The 23,116-nt window shown below is 46.8% G+C and overlaps 1 protein-coding gene across 1 annotated transcript; it reads left to right on the plus strand.

Moving 5' to 3' along the window:
• Positions 1-16,088: 16,088 nt before the first annotated feature.
• LOC119350068 (putative disease resistance protein RGA4) lies at positions 16,089-20,591 on the plus strand. Its single transcript, XM_037618087.1, has 2 exons — positions 16,089-19,716; positions 20,587-20,591. Exons 1-2 carry the CDS (start codon positions 16,089-16,091, stop codon positions 20,589-20,591), a joined length of 3,633 nt encoding a protein of 1,210 aa, XP_037473984.1.
• Positions 20,592-23,116: the final 2,525 nt, after the last annotated feature.

Genomic DNA, 23,116 nt, shown 5'->3' on the forward strand with positions numbered 1-23,116 from the left:
TTGACTCTGTGGCTATCCTATTCTACGACTACCAGAACTTCTTTGAGGTGATATGGCGCACACAAGTCCACTAATCACCACACAATACACTACTATGGATTCATCCCCATCTCCCTACGAGAAGGCCATCCATAGCACTCACACTTGTCTTGAGCATTTTAGAGTATCCACTTCAAGTTGTCTATGTACCATGTAAGCATCCAAGAAGTCCATAACTACGGACCAGGCTATTCGAATAGATCATGTTAACCCTGCAGGGGTGTAATTCTTCACACACGCTCTCGCCACTTACCGCCATGTACACGTCATGTATCTCGGCAACCTTCAAGCGGAAGCCTGGCGAGGGTGTCGGCCATGACCTGACTAACCACACAAGACTCTAGCCCAGGTTTATCGCCTATTCGGGTTCCGTCCGCAAGGAGATCCGGCCGGGGTGTCGCTCACGGCCCCAAACGATGTGTGCAGGGTTCCCGAGCCCACCATCCGGGTGACACTCGGTACACCAGGCCACGTGTGCCTAGTCTGTCCCAAGCCCACCCTGCCGGGTGCCACTTGGTAGAAAAATAGCACTTGCTACAAACACCAGAAACTAGTTGCGACTCCTGGACAGAGATCAAGTTGGTTAATAAGTCGAGAGGGGCACTTAAGCATTCCAATGTGTGGTAGTATCGAGTCATTGGACAACATACATAGAACTCAGTGCTTAAGAACGGTTCCAGTGAGACAACCCACCATGTACTCCTACATGGCCTCTCACCGCTACCTTTACCAAATCGTGTTCACACACTTCACTCTCAGCATCAGAACATAGAGCACTGTACTCCAATTCATTCCCAATGAATCAGACCTGACACCACTCTAAGCAATAGCAGGCATGGCATGGTAGGAACACAACATGGATCAATCAACTCCTACACATGCTAGTGGGTTTCAACTATTTACTATGGCAATGACAGGTCATGCAGAGGAATGGGTTCAACTACCGCAGCACAAAGTAGCAGATGAATCGTTGTTGTCCTAATACAATAACTGAGAGCAGGAGCGAGAGAGTAGGATTGTATAGGAATGAACAAGGGGGTTTGCTTGCCTGGTAGATCAACAAGGGAGGCACAGCTTCACAGACAGGTACTCTGGAACGGTCTTCGGAGCAGGACCTATCGAGAAGGAACGGTGCCAACAATCAATACACAAGCATATGCAACAATATGATGGATGAACATGGCATGAAGATGTGATGCTGTTTGTGCTAATGCGGCTAGCATTATATTTGGATGAAGTCCATTTGAATCAAGGATTGAAATGCAACTCCAAGTAAGCTCTTTATAAATTCCCTTTTTAGTGTTTCACTTATACAGCAGGTTTAGGTTGGTTTGTCATGCATGAAACTAGTACAGATGGATAGATTGCATTTTTCTGATAATTTTTCATATATAAATTATTTCAATCTGAGCTATGGTTGAATTTCTATGAATTTTAGAAGTTTTACCAATTTTCTGGAATTTCCTGATTAAATTTAAATCCAGAAAATAAATAATTGCGTCAGCACTGCGTCATGCTTGCGTTAGCAAGTCAATAGCGCTGACTGGTCAAACCTGACGTGTGGGGACCACACGTCAGTGACACGGGTTAAACAGGGGGTTAGTTTTATCTTAATTAAAGGATTAGTGGCACTGGGCCCACTGGTCAGTGTCGGGGGGGTTAGATAGATGGTGATTAGCCTTAAGCTAATCACCTGACCCATGGGGCCCACCTGACGGGCCGGCGAGGTCAAAGGGTCAAACCCCACCGGCGTTTAGCCGCCGGCGAGGCCGAACACGGCGGAGGGCCTCGGGATCCCATCTCCGGCGTCCAAATGGCTCGCGAAGACCACTAGCGAGGAGCCAGCGCTCATCCGCGTCATCTGGAGCAAGTGGGAGAGGCGGGGACGGCCGAAGCTCGCCGGAGCGGAGCTCGGGGCGGCGGCCGGAGTTCGGCCGAGGGCGAGCGCGGCGCTGCGGTGCACGGGGGCGGCGGCTAAGAGCACCGGGGCATAGCCCGGGCTCGCCCGCATCCAGCGGAGGCGACGAGAGGTCGCAGGGTGGCCGGAGCTCGCCGGAGGAGAGGTCGCGGCGGCGGCCGGAGCTCGGCTCGAGCGGCAGAGGGGCTGGATGACGCAGAAGAGCAGGGGAGTAGGGGGGATCGACGGCGGGGCTCACAGAGGTCTCGATGGCGTCGTCAGCAAGCTCGGGGAAGGCCGGACGGTGGTGAGGACGATCTCCGGCGGCCGGAGGCGAAGACGGTGATGCTGACGGTGTTCCAGGGCTTCCCGCGTCGCGTGGCTCGATGGAGAGTTGGACGGCGACGTGGCGGAGCTTCTGAGCTGGTTGGAGTGGCGAGGGAGAGGCGGTGGCTACGGTAACAGCGACCAGTGGCGACAGTGGCGCTCGGTCGTCGCGTGAGAGAACGAGGGAGAGGAGAGGAGTGGGCACAGGAGAGTGAGAGGGGTACGGGGCGGTGCATGGCGCCGCGCGGGGCATCCAGAGCGACGAGGAGGGGAAGCAGGAGGTGGCGGGAGACGTGGCCACGGGCGAGCGCGCGCGCGACATGCACGGTGCCAGTAGGCGCGAGGAAGAAGACAGAGCAGGAGGCAGGCTGGCCAGCTGGGCCGCACAGCTGGGCCTCTGGGCTGCACAGGGAGGTAAGCGCCAAGTAAGCTCCCTTTTTCCTATTTCTTTTTCTATTTTCTGACATTTGTTTTGATTTAATAAAAATACTAAATCATTTTATTTACTTATGCCAATTTTTGTAGGAACTAGTGGTATTATTCGAGAGCTCCTCAGCAAATGGCATAATTTTTGGACATATATTATATATATGACATATATATATCCAATGCAAATAATTATCGGATTAATCCAAATGGCCAAAAATAAATATCCATGAGCTCCTAAAATATTTGTTTGAATTTTACCTCTGACCAATATTTTCAGAGAGCAACATGAACATTTTCTTGGGCCCTTTTGGAGCAATTTTTATTTCGGTCATTTCCAGAGATGATTCTGAGGGTTTCACAAATCCTCATTTCAAATTTAAATGGAATTTAAACATGATGCACAAATGACTAGCTAGTCTAGGTCATACCAGAACTAGGGATGTGATCCAATGCAAATAATTATCGGATTAATCCAAATGGCCAAAAATAAATATCCATGAGCTCCTAAAATATTTGTTTGAATTTTACCTCTGACCAATATTTTCAGAGAGCAACATGAACATTTTCTTGGACCCTTTTGGAGCAATTTTTATTTGGGTCATTTCCAGAGATGATTCTGAGGGTTTCACAAATCCTCATTTCAAATTTAAATGGAATTTAAACATGATGCACAAATGACTAGCTAGTCTAGGTCATACCAGAACTAGGGATGTGACAACAGCTTTTGACCAATTGGTCTCAAATGGTCATAGATCTAGTTGACAGATTTCTTGTAGTGTCGTGTCCTGCTGTGGCATCAATGATTTGATTGATGTGAGGGAGGGGAAAGGGATCCTTGGGGAAAGCCTTGTTAAGGTCTTTGAAGTCGACGCACAGGCGCCAGGATTTGTCCTTCTATGGTACCATTACCAAGTCCGCTAGCCAATCCGGATGTTTGATATCTCCGATGAATCCGGCCTCAAGTAGCTTGGCTAGCTCCTCCCCCATGGCTTGCCGTTTGGGCTCTGAAAATCGCCTTAGGGTCTGTTTGACAGGTTTGTATCCCTTTAGTATGTTAAGGTTGTGTTCGGCCAATTCACGCGGGATGCCCGGCATGTCTGATGGGTGCCAGGTGAAAATGTCCCAATTCTCGCGTAAGATGTCTCATAGTGCGGTGTCCATAGCGGGGCTCAACTGTGTCTCGATGGAAGCTGTCTTCGTGGGGTCCATTGGGTGGACTTGGAATTTGACTATCTCATCTGCGGGTTTAAGTGAGGTGGACTTGGGTCGTTTGTCGAGTATCACACCATCCCTGTCCACGATGGCGCGCAGCGTTGTTAATTCTTCTGCTGCTAGGGCTTCAGACAGTGCTTCCAAGGCTAGTGCTATAGTTTTGTTTTCGGCGCGGAGTGCCACGTCCGAATCACTAGCTAGAGTGATGATTCCATTGGGTCCGGGCATTTTAAGCTTCATGTACCCGTAGTGGGGTATAGCTTGAAAGCTTGCAAACGCGTCCCGCCCTAGAAGGGCGTGGTATCCGCTGTTGAAAGGGGCTACTTGGAATATGATTTCTTCGGACCTGTAATTCTCTGGGATGCCGAATACCACATCGAGTGTGATTTTCCCCGCACACTGTGTTTCCCGACTAGGGATAATTCCCCTGAAGGTTGTGCCGCTTTGTTCAATGCGGGTTTTGTCAATTTCCATCTTCTTAAGTGTTTCTTCATAGATTAAGTTTAATCCACTTCCGCCGTCCATGAGTACTTTAGTGAGCCGAAAGCCGTCCACTATTGGGCTAAGGACTAGAGCGGCTGGTGCCCGGACGAACTGGAATTGGGGTTCGTCACTGGCATTGAAAGTTATAGCAGTGTCGTTCCATGGATTTATTTTTGCCACATGGCAGATTTCAGCGGAGCTTCGATGAGCTCGCTTGCGCCTATTGTTTGAGGCGAAAGTCTTGAAGACTGTTAGTACCGTATTGTGTTCCTTGGCGGGATGTTGTTCTTCTTTATGGCCTTCGAGGAGATCCTCTCTACTTTTTGCCACCTGCCGGAGTATCCAACATGCCCTAAGGCTATGGGTTGGCATTGCATCCGGCGTACTGTGAAGCTTACATGGCCCATTGAGCCATTCTTCCAATACGGTTCCACGCCCTGGGGCGGGCTTTGGTTTCTTGTCAATTGAATTGGTTGACTTACAAGAGTTCGGCCGTTTGGTTCGGACAAAGGTTCTGGTGAGGGCCGTACTATCCCAAAATTCTGTTTGGGTCTTCCAGGCGCTTTCCATCGCACAGTACTTCTGCACTATGGTTGCCAAGTCCGCAAAGTGTACTATGTCACGGTGACTTATAGCATTAAGGAGTCCTTTGTTCGTGCAGTTTCTGCAGAAAAGTGAGACTACGTCTTCCTTGTGGCAGTCCTCGACCTTGTTAAGCGCAAGGAGGAATCTGGCCCAGTAACGGTGTGCCGTCTCCTGAGGCTCTTGCCTGATACGGGAGAGACGGCTCAAGTCCGAGCGAGTGTCGTTGGCTGAATCCGGATTTTGATCCGATCTAACACCCGGAGGTACGGGAGGTTCCGAGCCTGACAGTTCGGGATCTGGAGTATTACCCAATCCCTTCGGCCCAATGCCCGATTCTATGTCCGGGACCTAGGTCATGTCTTCCTTTGAGCAGGTGTTCGGCTCACTGAGTTCGGTGATCCGGACATAATTCATCCTCAAAGTCGAGGGGAAACCCATGTGTGGTTCCTCCACTACCACTATCTCATGGGTGGCCGGTGGGGATCTAATGTCCCTTTGGTCAGGATTAAGCCTAATCCGGTCATAGTCCGTAGCGACTCCCAAAGGGCAATGCGATCCAAGAGCTCATTAAGGTAGGAGAGCTCAATCAGATCCATCTTTTCGGCAAGCTCCGAATAGATGCGAAGGTTATGCATGATGACCCGAGAGGCCATCGTTGGCGCGACAGCCGATGGGGCGGCCATAATGAAGCCTCCAAGCTGGAGAGTCTAGCCTACAGCCAGCGCTCCCCCATAGGTGATGTCATCCTTGACAACGAGATGAGCCATCGAGCCTTGCAGCGACGACACAGAGGAACTCTCAATGAAAGCACAAATGTCGGTGTCAAAACCGGTGGATCTCGGGTAGGGGGTCCCGATCTATGCGTCTTAGGCTGATGGTAACAGGAAGCAAGGGACACAATGTTTACCTAGGTTCGGGCCCTCTCGATGGAGGTAAAACCCTACTTCCTGCTTGATTAATATTGAAGATATGTGTAGTACAAGAGTAGATCTACCATGAGATCGTAGGGGCTAAACCCTAAGAGCTAGCCTATGATGGTATGATTGTAATTGTGATCGGCCTTCTAAGGGCCATCCTCTCCGGTTTATATAGACACGGGAGAGGGCTAGGGTTTACATGGAGTCGGTTACAAGGAAGGAAATATAATATCCGGACCGCCAAGCTTGCCTTCCACGCAAAGGAGAGTCCCATCTGGACACGGGTCGGAGTCTTGTGTCTTGTATCTTCACGCTTCAATAGTCCGGACGATGTATATAGCCCGGCTCTCTGGATACCCCCTAATCCAGGACTCCCTCACCCGGTTTCAGCCAAGCAATTGTTTCATACTTTAGTATTTTCAAACTTCTTCAATCTTCATGCAATACATGAGCATGATCCATGGACATAGCACTATAGGTGGAATAGAATGGGGGTTGTGGAGAAGACAAAAAGGAGAAGATAGTCTCACATCAACTAGGCGTATCAACAGGCTATGGAGATGGCCATCAATAGATATCAATGTTAGTGAGTAGGGATTGACATGCAACGGATGCACTAGAGCTATAAGTTTATGAAAGCTCGACAAAAGAAACTAAGTGGCACTAGTGTAGAACCGGGCTTTAGTGCCGGTTCGTGACGGCCTTTAGTGCCGGTTGGCGAACCGGCACTAAAGAGTGGGGACTAAAGGTCCCCCCCCCCCCTTTAGTACCGGTTCGTCACGAACCGGTGCTAAAGTGCAAACACGTGGCACGAGCCAGGCCCGGGTGCGTGTAGGACATTAGTACCGGTTGGTAACACCAACCGGTACTAAATGTTTGGGTGTTTTTTTAATTTTGCTTTAATTTTGTGTTTTCAATTTGGCTTTATTTTCCATTTAATTCTTTTTTGGTTGCTGGTATTTCACGATACTACAAATTGTACACGTTATGCATATATATAATTAGAGTTTCTCGTACGTAGAACCACATATATATATAATATATATCATCAAATGTCTCACAGCCAACACCATTAACTATTCACACATACACATGTATATACATATACAATTTCTCCTACATGTTGCCTTGGTGCCTTCGGAGCACGATGACAAGTGGTTCATGGGGGCGGTAACGGGTAATAGTATACTCCTTTGGGATCTATGACCTGGTCGAGCAAATATCCGGCTATTTCCTCTTGAAGTGCTTGTATGTGGGCCGATGGTAGGAGCTTATCCCGCACCGATCTGAACTGTTAAGAAGGAGATCAATATGCATGTGTGTTAGTTGTGTGACTAGATATCGATAATGGTGTGAATAGTGTTCTGACAAAAACGTACCCAGTCCTGTCTATCAGATCTGCTCCTTTTGCACGTCATCATGCGAATGTTCTCGCAAACGTAGAATGCACACAGATTATTCCCCGACGCCTGCCTCAGGGCCTTTACAAGAATGGAATTGAATCAGATAATGATTAATCAAGCATGATAATTAATTAATGATATTGCAACAAGAATTAAACAGATGGTAGCTAGCTAGTACTACTTAATTACTTACCTTGGGTCGATACCAAAACAACTTTTTGGCCACGTGCCTGGAGTCACCTTGATGAACTTTGCCCATGCCCTGCCCGCCGGCAAAGAAGATTAATGAAGGGGTTATTAAATAGTTCATATCAGGAACTAATAGTTAATAATGATTGAAATTACCTGTTGACTATCCCCTTCACGATGGTGTAGTCTTTATCTTCTTTAGTCAGTGAGTCCAGTAATTCAACTTTTCCTTCCTCAACTTTAATGTCTAACAAGACCCAGTGCCAACTGCATACGCACACGTTTGCATGTCTTAATTAAGCGGGCATGTGCATAAAATTAATCAACTATCGTAAACCGTATGCACTTAATTATTAACATCTAGCTAGCTAGTAAGAAAAAACAGAATTTGTAGTACAAGACAGTGTGACTCATGGGAAGTTGTAAGGAAGTAGTATATCTTCATTGGTATTGAGGCGCTTCAAGAACTCTAGCATGCTTTCCTTTACTTCAGCTTGACAATGTTTAATCTGTCATATCTCCTCATTAATGGTATTTGGGTCAATGAACCCAATGTCATAGCGTCCAGATTTTTTCATTTCATACATCTTCATCCTGCATATAATGCCACAGAAAAAGAATATAGTTAGGATAATTACATGTAATGATTGATCAAAATTATCACTACATAACTAGCTTGAGACTTAAATTACAGAAAGAAATCACTTACAGACAATAGCAACTGACGATAGACTTGTCGAGTGCGTCTTGATTAAATAACTGAAATAGTTCTAGATACTCAATGGTTAGAGCTTTCTCATGGTAATAATGCTCATGATTGACATTCACCATGAGGAACTCTCGATTGGAAATCTTGGTAATGTTCATGTACCATTGATGCAATTGATACATTCTCGTTGGGAGGTCCTTGACCTTGTCTGGATGGACCAAAGGTTTGCCCCGGACATATTTCCATGCTATTTCTGATTCTTTAAGCGTAGGCATGGGCTCGATTTCGAGGAGTTGTCCAATAGAGATATTGAGCATTTGAGCCTGCATTATATGATCCTCTGTTATTACCACATCGCCATGCTGGGGAACACTAACGGTTTGCCCACAATAATATTTGGCGCGTGTACTACTCCTCTCATGTGTTGTTGGCACAACAAGCGGGGGGATCGCTTGCGCCGCCTGTTCTAACAACTGGGGAACGGTTTTCTCGCATTTTTTGCCAGCTGCTTGTTGGCTCAAGCTTGAGCTTGCTTCCTTCTGTAGTCGTGCTCAATGTGCCTTCCTGATTTGGCGCTCATAGTCCGAGTCAACAGGCTTGGGAGCTGGTTCTCTAGCCATACGAATGAAGTGGTCAATTACTTTCTCAGGCACTTTCTCCTTTGGCGGCGGTGCCGGTTTTGGTCCAAAATGGGCATCCACTTGGTCTTGCACTATGGCTCTATTTTGCTCCTTAGTCATGTCGTAAGGCCTCTGAGGAAGAGGAGCGAGGATTGGACCATATTTATATCACTTGCCTTCGCCTGTACTTCCTAAACTACCTCGACTCGTACCGCTACGCACCAAAGCTGCGGGATGTCTCTTCTACGATTGCTGAGACGGCGGAGACGGCTGACGTGGAGTTGGACCAGGAGAAGTGGCCTGACGATGTGCCGGATTTGAAGCAGGAGGTGTGGCCTGACACGGTGCCGGACTTGCAACCGGAGAAGTGGCATGACGCTGTGCCGGGCTTGAAACCGGAGGAGTCAGCTCATGCGTTAGGGGACTTGGAGGAGGTGGCGGACTTCGAGGAGGAGTCGTCTCACGCGTTCGTGGACTTGGAGGAGCGGGAGTCGACTGACTCGGTGGCGGACTTCGAGGAGTCGGTAGACGACGCGGTGTCGGTGGACTTCGAAAGATGATGCAATCCTTTCTCCATAGGATGATACGATGTATGGCCTCTCCCAGTGTGTGCTCGTCTTCACCTCCAGGAATGTCAAGCGTTAGCCCCGAATATGGGTCCACCACTTCATCAACCATGACACGAGCATAGCCCTTTGGAATCGGGATGCAATGGTAGGTTGCTTCGAGGGTAACTGGAAAAGCAACGCCGTCCGCCACCTTCATGGATATGTTCTTCATTTTGGAGTGTAGCTCGCGGTTAGTGTTCTCTATGATGTCATCCACAGGGTATTTATCCAGCAGTGTGTCGCCCGGGGCAGAACCAACGCTGCTTCTCGGCATGGATGGGATGGTGCTATCCAATGCTGGACGATCATCCGCTTGCTGCTGCCGCTGCTGAGACCCCCTTTCCTGGCTAAGTGAGTCGATCTGCTGTTGCTGCTGCTGGAATTTGAGTGCCAGGTCTGCGTGCCTTGCTTCTAGGCCTTGAAGGCGTTCTGCGTCCTGCTTCCTCTGCTCCTCCTCCAGCTTCCTTTTCTCCTCCTCCTCCATCTTCCTTCTTGCACGGCTCCTGTAGTCCTCGTTCCATTCTGAAAAGCCCTCATACCAGGGAATAACGCCCATGCCTTGTGTTCTTCCCGGGTGTTCAGGATTTCCCAGGGCGCACGTAAGCTCGTTGTTCTCTCTGTTGGGCGTGAACACCCCCCTTCGAGCTTCATCTATTGCGTCAATTATCTTTTGTTCGGCTCCTTTTAGACTTGCCTTCTTGGAAACTCCGCTTGTCTTCGGGTCCAACGCTCCCCCATGCGCATAGAACCAAGTTCTGCACCTGGGGGGCCAGTGACGGGTAACCGGAGTGACCCCTGCATCCTCCATCTCTTGCTGAGACTTATCCCACTTAGGCAATCCCACCGCGTAGCCACCTGGACCCAGCCTATGGAACTGCGTCTTTCTTGCGGCATTTGCCTTGTTTTTCATCGACCGTTCCTTAGATATTTCTGAATCCTTGAAGGTCACAAAATCGTCCCAGTGCTCTCTTTGCTTGTCTAGTGTTCTCGTGAATTCTGGAGTCTTCCTTTCATTAGCGAGGTAGTTGGCCCATACAGTTTTCTTGTGGGTGTTGAATGCAATTGCCATCTTCTTAAGAGCAGCGGCCTTGACTTTCTCCACATCTGCTTCAGTGAAATGATCTGGTAGGGTGAAATATTCCATCAGAGATTTCACAAGGTCTTTTTTGGCTCTTTTGTCGACCCAAGTAACACCTGGACATTTAGTCTTTGACTCTTTCCATTCTTGAATGGAGATCGGGAGTTTGTCCTTCACAAAAACTCCGCACTGACGAGTCCACTTGTTTGCAATGTTCTTAGGCGTGAGGGGTTCGCCACTAGGTTTGATGGATTCGATGTGGTACTTTACACCATCCTTCAACAATTTGCCCAGGCCTCGCTTTGTCTTGCTGTCTGTAGAAGCAGATTTGCTCGATCCGGAGGGCTGAAAGAAGAAATATCGATTCGTTAATATATCTTCGATAAAAAAACATGTGGTGATCACCATGATGCATGCTTATATAAATATACCTCGCCGGTAGTGTTTGTTATTTGAAGATCAGCATTGTCTGTGTCATCACAAACATTGTCTATGTCATAATCATAATCATAGTTCATGACTTCATCAGCCCGGTCGTCGAGATCGAATATCTTTTCATCACCCTCTCCGGTATTGTTAAGATATTGGGAGCCGTCATGTGCTTCATTCAGATCATCTAGCCTGTGAGGGCTGCGTATGATGTCGAACAATTCCTCTTCTCTCTCTCTGCCGGTATTGTCCATCATAGCTTTTACTTTACTAATAATACAGAAGAAATATAAAACAATTTAGTATTCAAAATACAATGCATGCATGGATGCAATTAATCAATATGGAAAATCTGAATCTTGAATACATATATAATCTCGAATACATCATCGTCTTAATATATATAATATCGAATACATCACTGGCTAGGTACCTAATAAAGATCGAGTACTACAGAAGAATCTAGGGCGCCACTCGCGGTTCCTGGGGCGCGGGCGGTGCACACCCAAAGAGAAGGAACCATCACAGGATCATATCTCCGGTCATCTGCCCAAAGAACCCGCCAAGTAGTGGAGAACCTAACGTCGTCCATAGCAGCCATGTAGCGATGGACATGCTCATCTTCCTCCCTGACACGACGACGCACCACCTCCGGCGGGGCTGGCTGCCTCTGCACCGAATGTGGCCCACGCGAACGCGACCAAAGAAGATCAGGGTCGACGACGGGGCCCGAGGTCGGGTTCCTCACCAAGCGGCGCGTCCCTCCAGGTAGCACCTCCTAGTGCCAGCCCGGCGGAGCCCAGTCCCGGACATGGGTCCCCTGAAGCAGGACGTCGCCGCGAACGGGTCGATGGCGAGGATGCGGGCGGGGCATATAGTCGAGAACAAATACTATATGCCCGCAAAAAGTAACATTTTTTAAATGATTGGATTGTGATAACTAAAATTCTATATATATATATGCAAATTCTAACAATTTGACATTAATCTAATTCATCTAACTAAAACTAATTCTAAAATTTCCTGATTATATAACTAACATTTCCATAACAATTCTAATATTTATATAACTAAAAAACAGAAAAATTGCTAACATTTCTATAAATATTTCTATAACTAAAAAACAGAAAACATTTATAACATTTCTATAAAACTAACATTTCTAATATTTATATAACTAAAAAACAGAATAATTTCTAACATTTCTATAACTAAAAAACAAAAAAATTTATAACAAACAAACTAATGTGTGTAGTGTGTGTGTGTGTGTAGTGTGTGTGTGTGTGTGTGTAGTACTGTGTGTGTGTGGACATGGCGGCCGGGGCGAGCTCACCGGCGAGGCGACGACGGGGCGACGGGACGGGGCGACGATGAACGGGCGGCGACGACGGGGCGACGGGACGGGGCGGCGACGACGGGGCAGGGCGGCCGGGGCGACGGGGACGACAGGGACGGGGACGGCCGGGGCGGCGACGACGGGACGGGGCGGGGCGCGGCGACGGGGACGACGGGGACGACAGGGACGGGGACGGCCGGGGCGGCGATGTCGACGGGGGCGGCGACGAGGGGCCAGGACGGCCGGGGCGGCGACATCGACGGGGGCAGCGACGAGGGGCGGGGACGGCCGGGGTGACTGTACCAATTTTTACTTTTGAGAAATTTGTGCATATCTCCGTGTTGTGACTGTACCAATTTTTTCCACGGTCTTCTTCATTTTCCTTTTATCACTACCTGATGTATACGTCTTGTTTCCTTTGCGACATGATAGCACACAATACTGGACAATTATTATTTTTGCATCAATTGCTGAACAGTAGCAACTTATGCATCAAGGAACGACAATATGATATACCTGATGGTCGATTTGGTGATGAGCATTAGTGCGTGTACCTAACTGCCTACACAGAATTACAGATCGAGGTCCGTCGAATTGAAATCAACGGTGAACTAGATTAGTCATGTTCCTAACTGCCTATACAGAACTGCAGATGGGGCCCTAAAAACTGAAATCAGCAGCTAATTAGGAAGGAAATTACCAGGACACAGGAGGGAGGAGGCGACAGTACAATACCAGTACGAACGTCGGGCGGCGGCGGCTTAGGGCTCGAATAGCTGCGCCTGCCTGATTGCCGTGATGGAATTGGAAAGGCTCGCGTCGATTGTTTCTTTTTTTTCACGTGAAGGACTCGCTCCCGGTTGAATCGATCGGCCTGCTGCTTGCTGTGCTCCGTGAAAGACTAAAGCTTAGCGCCCAGCCCTTCCATTATTTTTCCTGACATAGGCCCATAGCCTACCTAGGCCTGGGTGGGGACCCCTGAATTTTGGGGGCCCGGGGCGGCCGCCCCCTCTGCCCCCCCTCAGGGCCGCCCTGAGGCCAATCATACTGCCCATGAAATAAAAATCATATGCGCTTGTTTTTTCTTCCACTAAATTAGATTAAAGACCCCTCTTAAGACATAACAAATAGCAATACTAACTCTTAACCCATCGTCTTGCACTCACCTGCCCAACCACCTCTCCCGGGAAAGTCAACACATGCTCATCCTCATCCTGTTATTCTGAATCTAGATCTGCACAACCCCATGCTCTGAACTTCAAGAGGAGATATTTGGACTGCCAATGGACGCATTTTTCTATGAGCGCACGCACATGGGATCACATGGTTTGTTGCTGAAGACATGGACATTCTCATATTGGCGAACTGAACGGTAAAGTTTCTCCATTCATGATCTTATTGGCTTCGAATTCTCTCCAAAGACTGGAAAAAAATTCAGGTTGGTAGAATTTTGAAGATAACCAATGTTTTTTTAACTATTCACATTCAGTCTCTTCCGTTGCTAGAATTACCACCCTGAGAATATGGCACAAATATACTTAAATTCAAGTGGAGTTCTTTCTCTATGAGCACACATGCTATTAGTATATTGTGTAGTTGCAAGCTAAAGTTTCTTACGCGATCAATATAGGATCTTATTGCCTTGTGATCTCTGCAAGATCAGACCAATCATATTGCTCACGATATAAAAAATCATGCAAGACTTGGTCTTTTTCACTACCGAATTAGAACCCTCTTAGGGTGTGTTTGGTTGCAGTCACCAACCGGAATGTCATGGGTCGGACCCGTTCCTAGACCCCGTTCTAGCGTTTGGTACAAAGATGGAATGGTAGCCGACTGGTTCCCCCGGACCGAATATACCTCCTAGATGTGGAACGTGCTCGTACCTCCAAATCGAGCGGACCGCATGGAACCTGTCGTTCTCCGCGCACTCCCGCAACTCTGCTCCTCTTCCTCTCTGGACACAACCGGCGGCAGGTAGCAACAGGCGGCGCTGGATTGAGGACACCTAGCGACGGCGACGGATGGAGGCGAGCGGTTACGGATGGCGGCGAGCGGCGCTGTAGATCCGTACCAGAGATGTACGCGCAGCTCCTGTGCGGCCTCGTCCGCCGCAAGATGGCCGCGCTGGATGGCGGCGAGCGGCGACGTCGATCTGTAGTACGTGCAGCTGTGCGGCCTGTTGCACGCCGCGGACGTGCTCCGCATCGACGTGGTCTTCGCGGCCAGGTCTCTCCGTCTTGTGTCGGCGCCCAGCGAGCTTCCCATTCAGTGCGCCGGCGATTGGGGCTCAGGGCTCCTACGCATGGGCCTGTACTGGCGGCCGGGGAGCTCCCATCCGATTCAGCCTTTGTTTGTCTTGTTGAGATTAGCCTTTTGACTGAAATCAGCGGTATTTGGTTGACTGAAATCCAATTCAGTGTGTGCACCGCTCTTATTTGTTTCAGCGTCATGTTGGCCATATATGTGTGCCAATGCATTAAGTGGGTTTTGATTGATATATTGTACATAATCACAAGCAAACAAGTGGAGAGATGAACAAATCTATTCCATTCCATCTCTGAAACCAAACACGAAAATGTAACCATTCCGTTCCTTAGAATTGTCTATACCAAACACGAGGACGGACTGACCCATTCTAGTGAAATGGAACCATGACATGCCATTCCACTTCGTTCCCGAACCAAACACACCCTTAAGACATGACAAATGGCATTACTAATCTCAAAGTACCTATCCCTTATAACCTTATTAAGTCTTAACCCATCGTCTTGCACTCACCTGCCCCAACCACCTCTCCCCGGAGAGTCAACATGCGCTCATCCAGTTGCGATCTAGATCTGCACAACCACATACCATTTCTCCTCTGCAGAGCTCTTGTGTTTCGTTGTGTTTGTGAAGTGTGTTCTCTTGAGCTGGGAGCTGTGGGAGCTGGACGCATTTTTCTGTTAGCACACACACATGGTAGGTCGTCGCTCAAGGGAAAGTTTCACCCATGATGATCCTATTGGGTTGAGATCTCTCCCGGACTAATCATACTGCCCATGAGATGAAAACTTAGGCCACCGCTCTCTATGTTAAACGACATAGGCGTCCAAGTGCCTTTAGAAGAAAACCAATGTTTTTTACTGCTCATATTCAGTCTCTTCTTTGCTAGAATTATCACTAATAATAATACCTTTAAAATATGTTCTGTTCGTATTGATATGGGCACAAGTTATACCGAGTTATGAGCAAGTGAAGTCATTGGGTGCATTTTTTTCAGATAAAAGACATCTATTATACTACTCTCTCCATCCCAAAATAAGTGTCTTTAATTTAGTACAGCTTTGTCCTAAAATTGCACTAAATCAAAGACACTTATTTTGAGACTGAGGGAGTAGTACTTGACTTCAAGTGGAGTCATTGGGTGCATTTTTCTGTGAGCACGGATGTTATTATATGGTTAGTCGCTAAAGTTAAAGTTTCTCAGAGGATGAATAATGGGTCTTGTTTCCTTGAGATCCCTCCCAGTCCAATCAACTGCTCATGAGATAAAAATCATATAAGAGTTTGTCTTTTTCACTATCAAACCAAATCGCTCTTAAAATATGACAAACGGCAATACTAGTCTCAAATTAGCTACCTCTTAACCTCTTGTTAATCCGTAACCCATCATATTCCACTCACCAGCCCCAACCACCTCCCCCGGAGAGTCAACACGCGCTCATCCAGTTGCCTGGAATCTAGATCCGCACAACCCCAGACTATCTTTCTTCTGCATAGCCCTTGTGTTTCCCTCTGTTTGTGCAGTGTGTTCTTGTGAGCTGGGAGCTGTTAGATCAACAATGGCGGAGTATGTAGTCAGGCCGCTGGTATCCATGTTGACAAACAAGGCGTCCAGCTACCTGCTGGACCAGTACAAAGTGATGAATGGCATGGAGGAGGAGCGTGAGACCCTGAAGCGCAAGCTTCTGGCGATCTTGGATGTCATCCAAGATGCGGAGGAGAAAGGAGCTTCCCGACCTGGAGTGAGTGCTTGGCTCGAAGCACTCAAGAAGGCAGCCTATGAGGCGAACGATGTCTTCAACGAGTTCAAGTACGAGGCGCTCAGGCGTGATGCCAAGAAGAAGGGACACTACAAGAAGCTTGGCTTTGACATCGTAAGCCTCTTCCCTGCTCACAACCCCATTGTATTTCGTTACAGGATGGGCAAGAAATTGTGCAGGATTGTGCGCAAAATTGAGAACCTTGTCAGAGAGATGAATGACTTTGGATTCAACCAAACTCAGCAAGCACCACCATCCAACCAGTGGCGCAACACAGATTCCATAATAATTGACTCTGAGAAGGATATTGTCAGCAGGTCCAGAAACGAAGAGAAGAAGAAGATCGTTGATATATTGATTGATCAAGCTGGCGACAGGGATCTCATCGTCCTTCCCATTGTTGGAATGGGCGGGCTGGGCAAGACCACCTTTGCTCAGCTTGTTTACAATGACCCTGTAATCAAGGAGCATTTCCAGCTCCAGAGGTGGTGTTGTGTGTCAGATGATTTTGATGTTGTGAAGATTGCAAACAACATTTGTGAGACCAATGAGATCCATCGTGAAAAGGCATTGCAGAACCTTCTGAAAGAAGTAAGTGGGAAGAGATACCTCATTGTCTTGGATGATGTATGGAATGAAGATGCTGATAAGTGGGAAAAACTCAAGACCTGTCTGAAGCACGGTGCCCAGGGTAGTGCAATACTGACGACCACTTGTAAAGCGCAAGTAGCACAAATTATGAAGTTGTGTATTGGTGATAGCCATAATCTTGGAAATCTAGGTAAAGTATTTCTGATGGAAATATTTGAGAATAGAGCATTCTGTTTGCAAAAGCCAAAGGCTGCTGAGCTAAGTGATGTGGTTGAAAAGATTCTGGACAGATGTGGAGGCTCTCCTTTAGCTGCCAAAGCCTTTGGATCTATGTTGAGTAACAAGACTAGCATGAAAGAATGGACGGCCATACTAGCCAGAAGCAACACTTGCAACAAGGACACAGAAACTTTTCTTGTACTCAAGCTCAGCTATGATGACTTGCCATTACACTTGAAACATTGCTTTGCTTTTTGTGCAATATTTCCCAAAGATTATGATATTGATGTGGAAATTCTAATCCAGCTATGGATGGCACATGATTTCATACCACTAAAGGATGGTGACAATCTTGAAAAGGCAGGCAGAGAAATTTTTGACGAGCTAACTTGGCGATCATTCTTTCAAGAGGTCAAGCTAAACCCCCTAAAACTGAATCTGAATGCAAAATACTGGGGGGAGATCCGTTCTAGAACAGTATGTAGGATACATGATCTTATGCATGACATTGCCTTGTCTGTTATGGGAAAAGATTGTCTTACTATAGTTGACAGGCCTAATGAAAATGAGTTGTTGTCAGCAGGCCCTACTCGCCACTTGTTCTCATCATATAAGTATATCCAAACTCTTTTGGATGCTTATCTGAAGAAACACTCTCCTGCTCTTCAGACACTGTTGTATACAGATAGCTTCACTCGTGGCTCGACACCTCATTTGTCGAAGCACAGCCATCTGCGAGCATTGCAACTCTTTGAAGAGTGCAAATGGAAAAAGGCACCCCAACCGAGGCACCTACAACACCTGAGGTATCTTGATCTCTCAAAGCACCTTTATATGAATGAACTTCCCAAGGAAATAAGCACACTGTATAATCTACAGACCCTTAATCTTACTGGTTGCCGGAATCTTGGTCGACTTCCAAAGGATATGAAGTATATGACAAATCTCCGCCACCTCTATACAAATGGATGCATATCATTGAAGTGCATGTCTCCAGACCTCGGGCAACTCACTTCTTTGCAGACCCTAACATACTTTGTGGTGGGTTCTAGTCCTGATTGCAGTACTATTGGAGAACTAAGGGATTTAAATCTTGGTGGTGAATTAAAACTTGCTGGTCTTCAGTATGTAACTGAACAAGACGCTAAAGCATGCAGTCTTGTAAATAAAGAGAAACTCACACATTTATCTCTTGAATGGAGCGATGATGGCAGTGAAGAAGAAGAACTGGACCAGCACAGGAATGTGCTTGATGCTCTTAAACCTCATGTTGCACTGGAGTTTTTACAAATAAACTCCTATAAAGGTATTGGATTCCCAGCATGGGTGGCAGATCTTACTTTACTGCAGCATTTGACCAAGCTCCACCTAGATGGTTGTACAATGTGTGAGGAATTTCCGCAATTCAGTCAATTTAAGGCCCTTGAAGTTCTTGTCTTGAAAAGGTTGAAGAAGCTGCAAAGCCTATGTAGTCACAATGCATCTGCAGCATTTCCAGCATTAAAAGACCTCATATTAAAACATTTGGAGATTTTTGAGAGATGGGTGGCAACAGAAGGAGAAGAGTTAACATTTCCTCTACTTGAGAATGTTAAAATTAAGGACTGCCCAAAGCCAACTCTAGCTGATGCACCAAAACTCAAAGTTATAAAGGTAGAAGGAGGCAAGGCTCAACTATCCTTATCAATACTTGGATCCAGGTACATGTGTTGCTTGTCTGAATTATCCCTGTCAGTCAGTGATACTGAAGCAACACCAACACTGAAGCTTGATCAGGATTGTGAAGTATCTCTTTTGAAAATGTCATTAAATGGTTTCAACTTTTTGTTCCCCTCATGCGCATCACAGCCAGCAGTTGGGGTCTGGAAATGCTTTGGTCAGCTTTTGGAGTTGAAAATTGGCTCTTGTGATATGCTCATCTACTGGCCTGAAGAAGAGTTCCGAAGCTTGGTATCATTGAAGAGTTTCTGCATTGAGAACTGCAGCAATCTAACAGGCCCCACCAATGTGACAGGATACCATACTCGAGGAAGGGATCAACTCCTGCCAAATCTAAAAGATCTATCCATATATGAATGTGGAAGCTTGGAAGAGCTTTTCGTTCTTCCCCGATCTCTCACGAGTATTGGCATTCGAGACTGCGGTAGTCTGGAGTCCATACTGGGGCAGGATAACAGAGAGTTGGAGAGTGTACAACACTTTGATACAACAGTATCGTCAGAACACTGCAGTACAAGTATGCCAGAGCAATCACCTTCACCCAGAATTAATTCATTGCCATTTCTCGGGTCATTATATATAAATGACTGTAACAATCTTCGTTTTGTGCCAGCGCAATTGGATGCACTCGTATATCTGTATATTAAGGCTTGCAATGATCTGGAGTCGCTGGATTGTTTGGGAGACCTACCGTTAATGGAATCACTACATCTTGAGGGATGCAGACATTTGGTATCTGTACCAGGTAGTGATGGGAACTACCCAGCCCTTCGGATGCTAACTATCAGATACTGCCCAGCTATAAATATGAAGCCACTTTATCGGTGCCTCCAGCAACGGCTCGGTAGCCTTGAAACCAAGGATCTATCTGATGCTAGTTCACGTGATCCTGAAGAAGGTACCTTTAAAGTTCCTTTTACTCCATTTGGTTTCCCGTTTCTCCAATCATACTTGTATTTTCGCTTTTGGGAACACATTTGGTTTGTCTGTTTTTTTTTATTTCAATGTCAAGAAGGTTGTGAATAGAGTTTTCTCGTGGCTTGGTAAGGAGAGGGGATATTGGCTTGAGATGCAATGGTAGCCATTAACTTTGATCCAGTAAACCTGGATTACGACTAAATCATTATTTACACTTGCTGTATGGTATTTCCCGATTCCAGTGGTTATTGTAATTCAGCACGACAAATGTGTGTATAATTATACTATACTGCTGACCTCAGATGTATTTTCTTTAATTTGGTATAAAAGTTAATACACCATGGAAGTACATTCTCTAGTGTAGTGACTGTGTACACTTATATTGTGATATGGCTATCCCAATATCACTTATTTGTGTTTATAGCTCTGTAAGTTTGACTTGGATGCTGTTAACGTGTTCCATGTACAGGGCCTAATCTATAGTACGGCCTGAAGCTTGGACAAAAATGGACTCCAAGTTGCAGAAGTGGAGAGAGAAGGTCGTGCTGCTGAAACCTGTCTTATTTGTGCAGAACAAGCAAGGATGTACTTGAACAAATCATGTCTGAGTACAGTTGCAGTCGTGTGCGGCTGGCGAGCCGTTGTTTGCTTTGCGAGCCGCCACCGGTAGTTATGCAAGATGGTAGTCATACTGTGTTATTTCACATCTCTTTTTCGATATCCTGTAGAGTCATTAGAACACTGTTTGCTGATAACAACTGGATCAATATTGTGTGAGGCATATTATTCAGGCTGCCGGTTGTGTGTGTTTTTGCCATTCCCATGATTAATTTTCTAACTGAAATTGCAGTTTGATTCTCAATGTGATAAGATCCAATTAAAGCTATACCATGTGCAATTTCTCCTTCACATGTGTTGATGCTGGGGACTCACAACGCGGGGTACTGAAAGAAAATGATGTAATGTTTCTATTTATCTTCCTACAATAAAGTTAAAAAAATGACGCTTCTGTTTTTCTTTTTGGTTAATTATATGGTGTCTGTTGATCTCAGTACTAACGGTTGATCAAGGACCAACCCAAGGCAGCATCGTTTATGTTCTAGCAGCGAATTCTTGTTGACCCCAGTTCACCTTTCTCTCCCTCGTCTTGATCCTCTGATAGTTTTGTGCCGTGGAAGAATAAACTTCAGTAGACATATACACCAGCCTGTTTGTGAGATATTTCTGTCAGTGTGCGATCCCTATTACAACCTGTCTTAACCTTGCTTCCATCCCTGTCTTGCCTTTGTTCCTAGTAAACTGTGAGTTTATCTTCCTTTAGTCTGAACTCTGTTAGTGGTTACTAGTGGAATCGGCGCACTCGGCCGCGCCTGGAAATTTCGCGAGGAATTCTCTAAGCTGACTGTTCTCTTGGCGTTATCCAGAATTTCAAAGGCCAGAAAAACCATGTATACTATATAGTCGCACCTTCTATCTGTATTAACCTAAGTGCTTATTTCAAGAACAGAAACGTGAAATGTTACAAACCAATCAAGAATTACATCATTATTACTTGAACTGGAAACCGGCACACAAGACCAACAACCAGCTATAAAATTCAATAGTACGTACAATATTTATTGGATGCCTTAGCACAAGTGAATAGAGAAAACATGGGTCTAGGGAGTATGTTCACACCTTATATCTCTATTAAGCACAGTGATAGGATTGTCAACTGCATCATATTCACTCCGTCCGAAAATGCATTTCCCTCAAATGGATGTACTTACATCTATTTGAGGGACAAACTTTTTTGGATGGAGGAGTTGTACATTACTGCTCAATGTGGAAATCTGTTACATGACAACAGGAGAACAATGTGCTACAAAGTTCAATAATACAACAAATGTTGGCAGGATGGACCTGACCAGAATTGAATATCGGTTGGTAAAAGTACATCAACAATTGTATTCTAGTTACCATTCCACATCATGTTATGGGTGTTCCCGAGAACTGCTGCCTAATAATGATTAGGATCACGAATATAACATGAGAAAATACAATGGCAAACCAAAAGTTTTTTTTACACAAACATGATCTTCCCGCGCCGCTCCTGCGAGGCGGCGGGGAGGGGCCTCCCATCTGCGCCACCAGTCTCCTCTTCATGCCTCTCCCTCCCTCGCCGCCGCCCAATGGCGGGGTGAGGCAAAGCCCGACCGGCGCCGGCACCGGCGGGGCGTCTTCTTCCACACGCGCGATGGGGCGGCGCGGGCCGGCTTCCTCGGCCTAGGCGTGGCATAGGGCACCGTGGTGCTGCGGCTCGCCGGCGTGGGTGCCTGCGCGGGTGATGTGGCGGCGTGGAGGACTTCGTGACGGTGGCGACCCGGGGCGGCAACACTGGAAGGTGGTGGTAGGTGAAGCCCAGGCCTCGCGCGGCGGCATGGCGTGGCGATGTCCCTGTCCAAGGCGGATCAGCGCCGGTGGTCTGGTGTCTTTGGCTCTAGATTGGATCGGATCAACGACGATGACGAGCACGCGAGATTCATCTCAGCGGCTTTCACAGTTTGGCGAGGTGGGGTGGCGGCCCTTCTCCCAGGCTCTAGTGGTGGCACATGCAGGCAATGGCCGGTGTGCCAGAGCTCCTATGGTGGCGGTGTTGTTGTGGATGGTCGCCGAATCTGGGTGGCTAGATCTGGGGCTTTGAAGGCGGTCTAGATAGTGCACGTGTTGTCAGTTGGATATTCATGGGACAGATCCGGGTGAAAACCTGGTCTCCGGCCGGTCGCCGGAACCGGTGATGGTGACGCCCTCGGGGTTGTTTCCTTCTTGAAGGCATCATTGAGGTGAAGCTCCAAACTCCTTCCGCTACCTCCGAGGAAAACCCAAGATCGGTCGATCAAATAATGGCAGCACACTTGTGTCGTTCCCTCTTTGGGGCGTCATTTTTGGGAGGTTTGCATTGGCTTGTGGGACCAGTGGATGGTCCCAGTAGTGGAGCGGCATTCCATGTGACGCATCGACGACGTGGAGTCTAGGCAGCATGGCGCAGCAGGGCCTCGGCGACGGATGTGTGATGACGAACGCATGCAGGGAGGCTGTAACACCCCGGTAGTTAAGCTATATTAATCACACACTAATGGTGCCATGTCATCACATTAATTTTCTAAACCTCACATTGATCGAAACCGAGTTCAATTCAAAATTTTAAATAAAGTCAAAATAATATTTATTCAGACCTCAAAACTAAAGTGTTCATAATTTTGCAACTATTCACCAAGTAATATTCTTGGAGAAACAAATATTATTTAAAATATTTAATTTCACCCAACCTATATAAAACAGTGCCCAAGACCACCTATTTAATCCCATTGTATTTATTTAAACTTTAAATGAAGTCATAT

This window comes from Triticum dicoccoides, chromosome 1B (genome assembly GCF_002162155.2).
Source record: "Triticum dicoccoides isolate Atlit2015 ecotype Zavitan chromosome 1B, WEW_v2.0, whole genome shotgun sequence".
NCBI classification, from domain to species: domain Eukaryota; kingdom Viridiplantae; phylum Streptophyta; class Magnoliopsida; order Poales; family Poaceae; genus Triticum; species Triticum dicoccoides.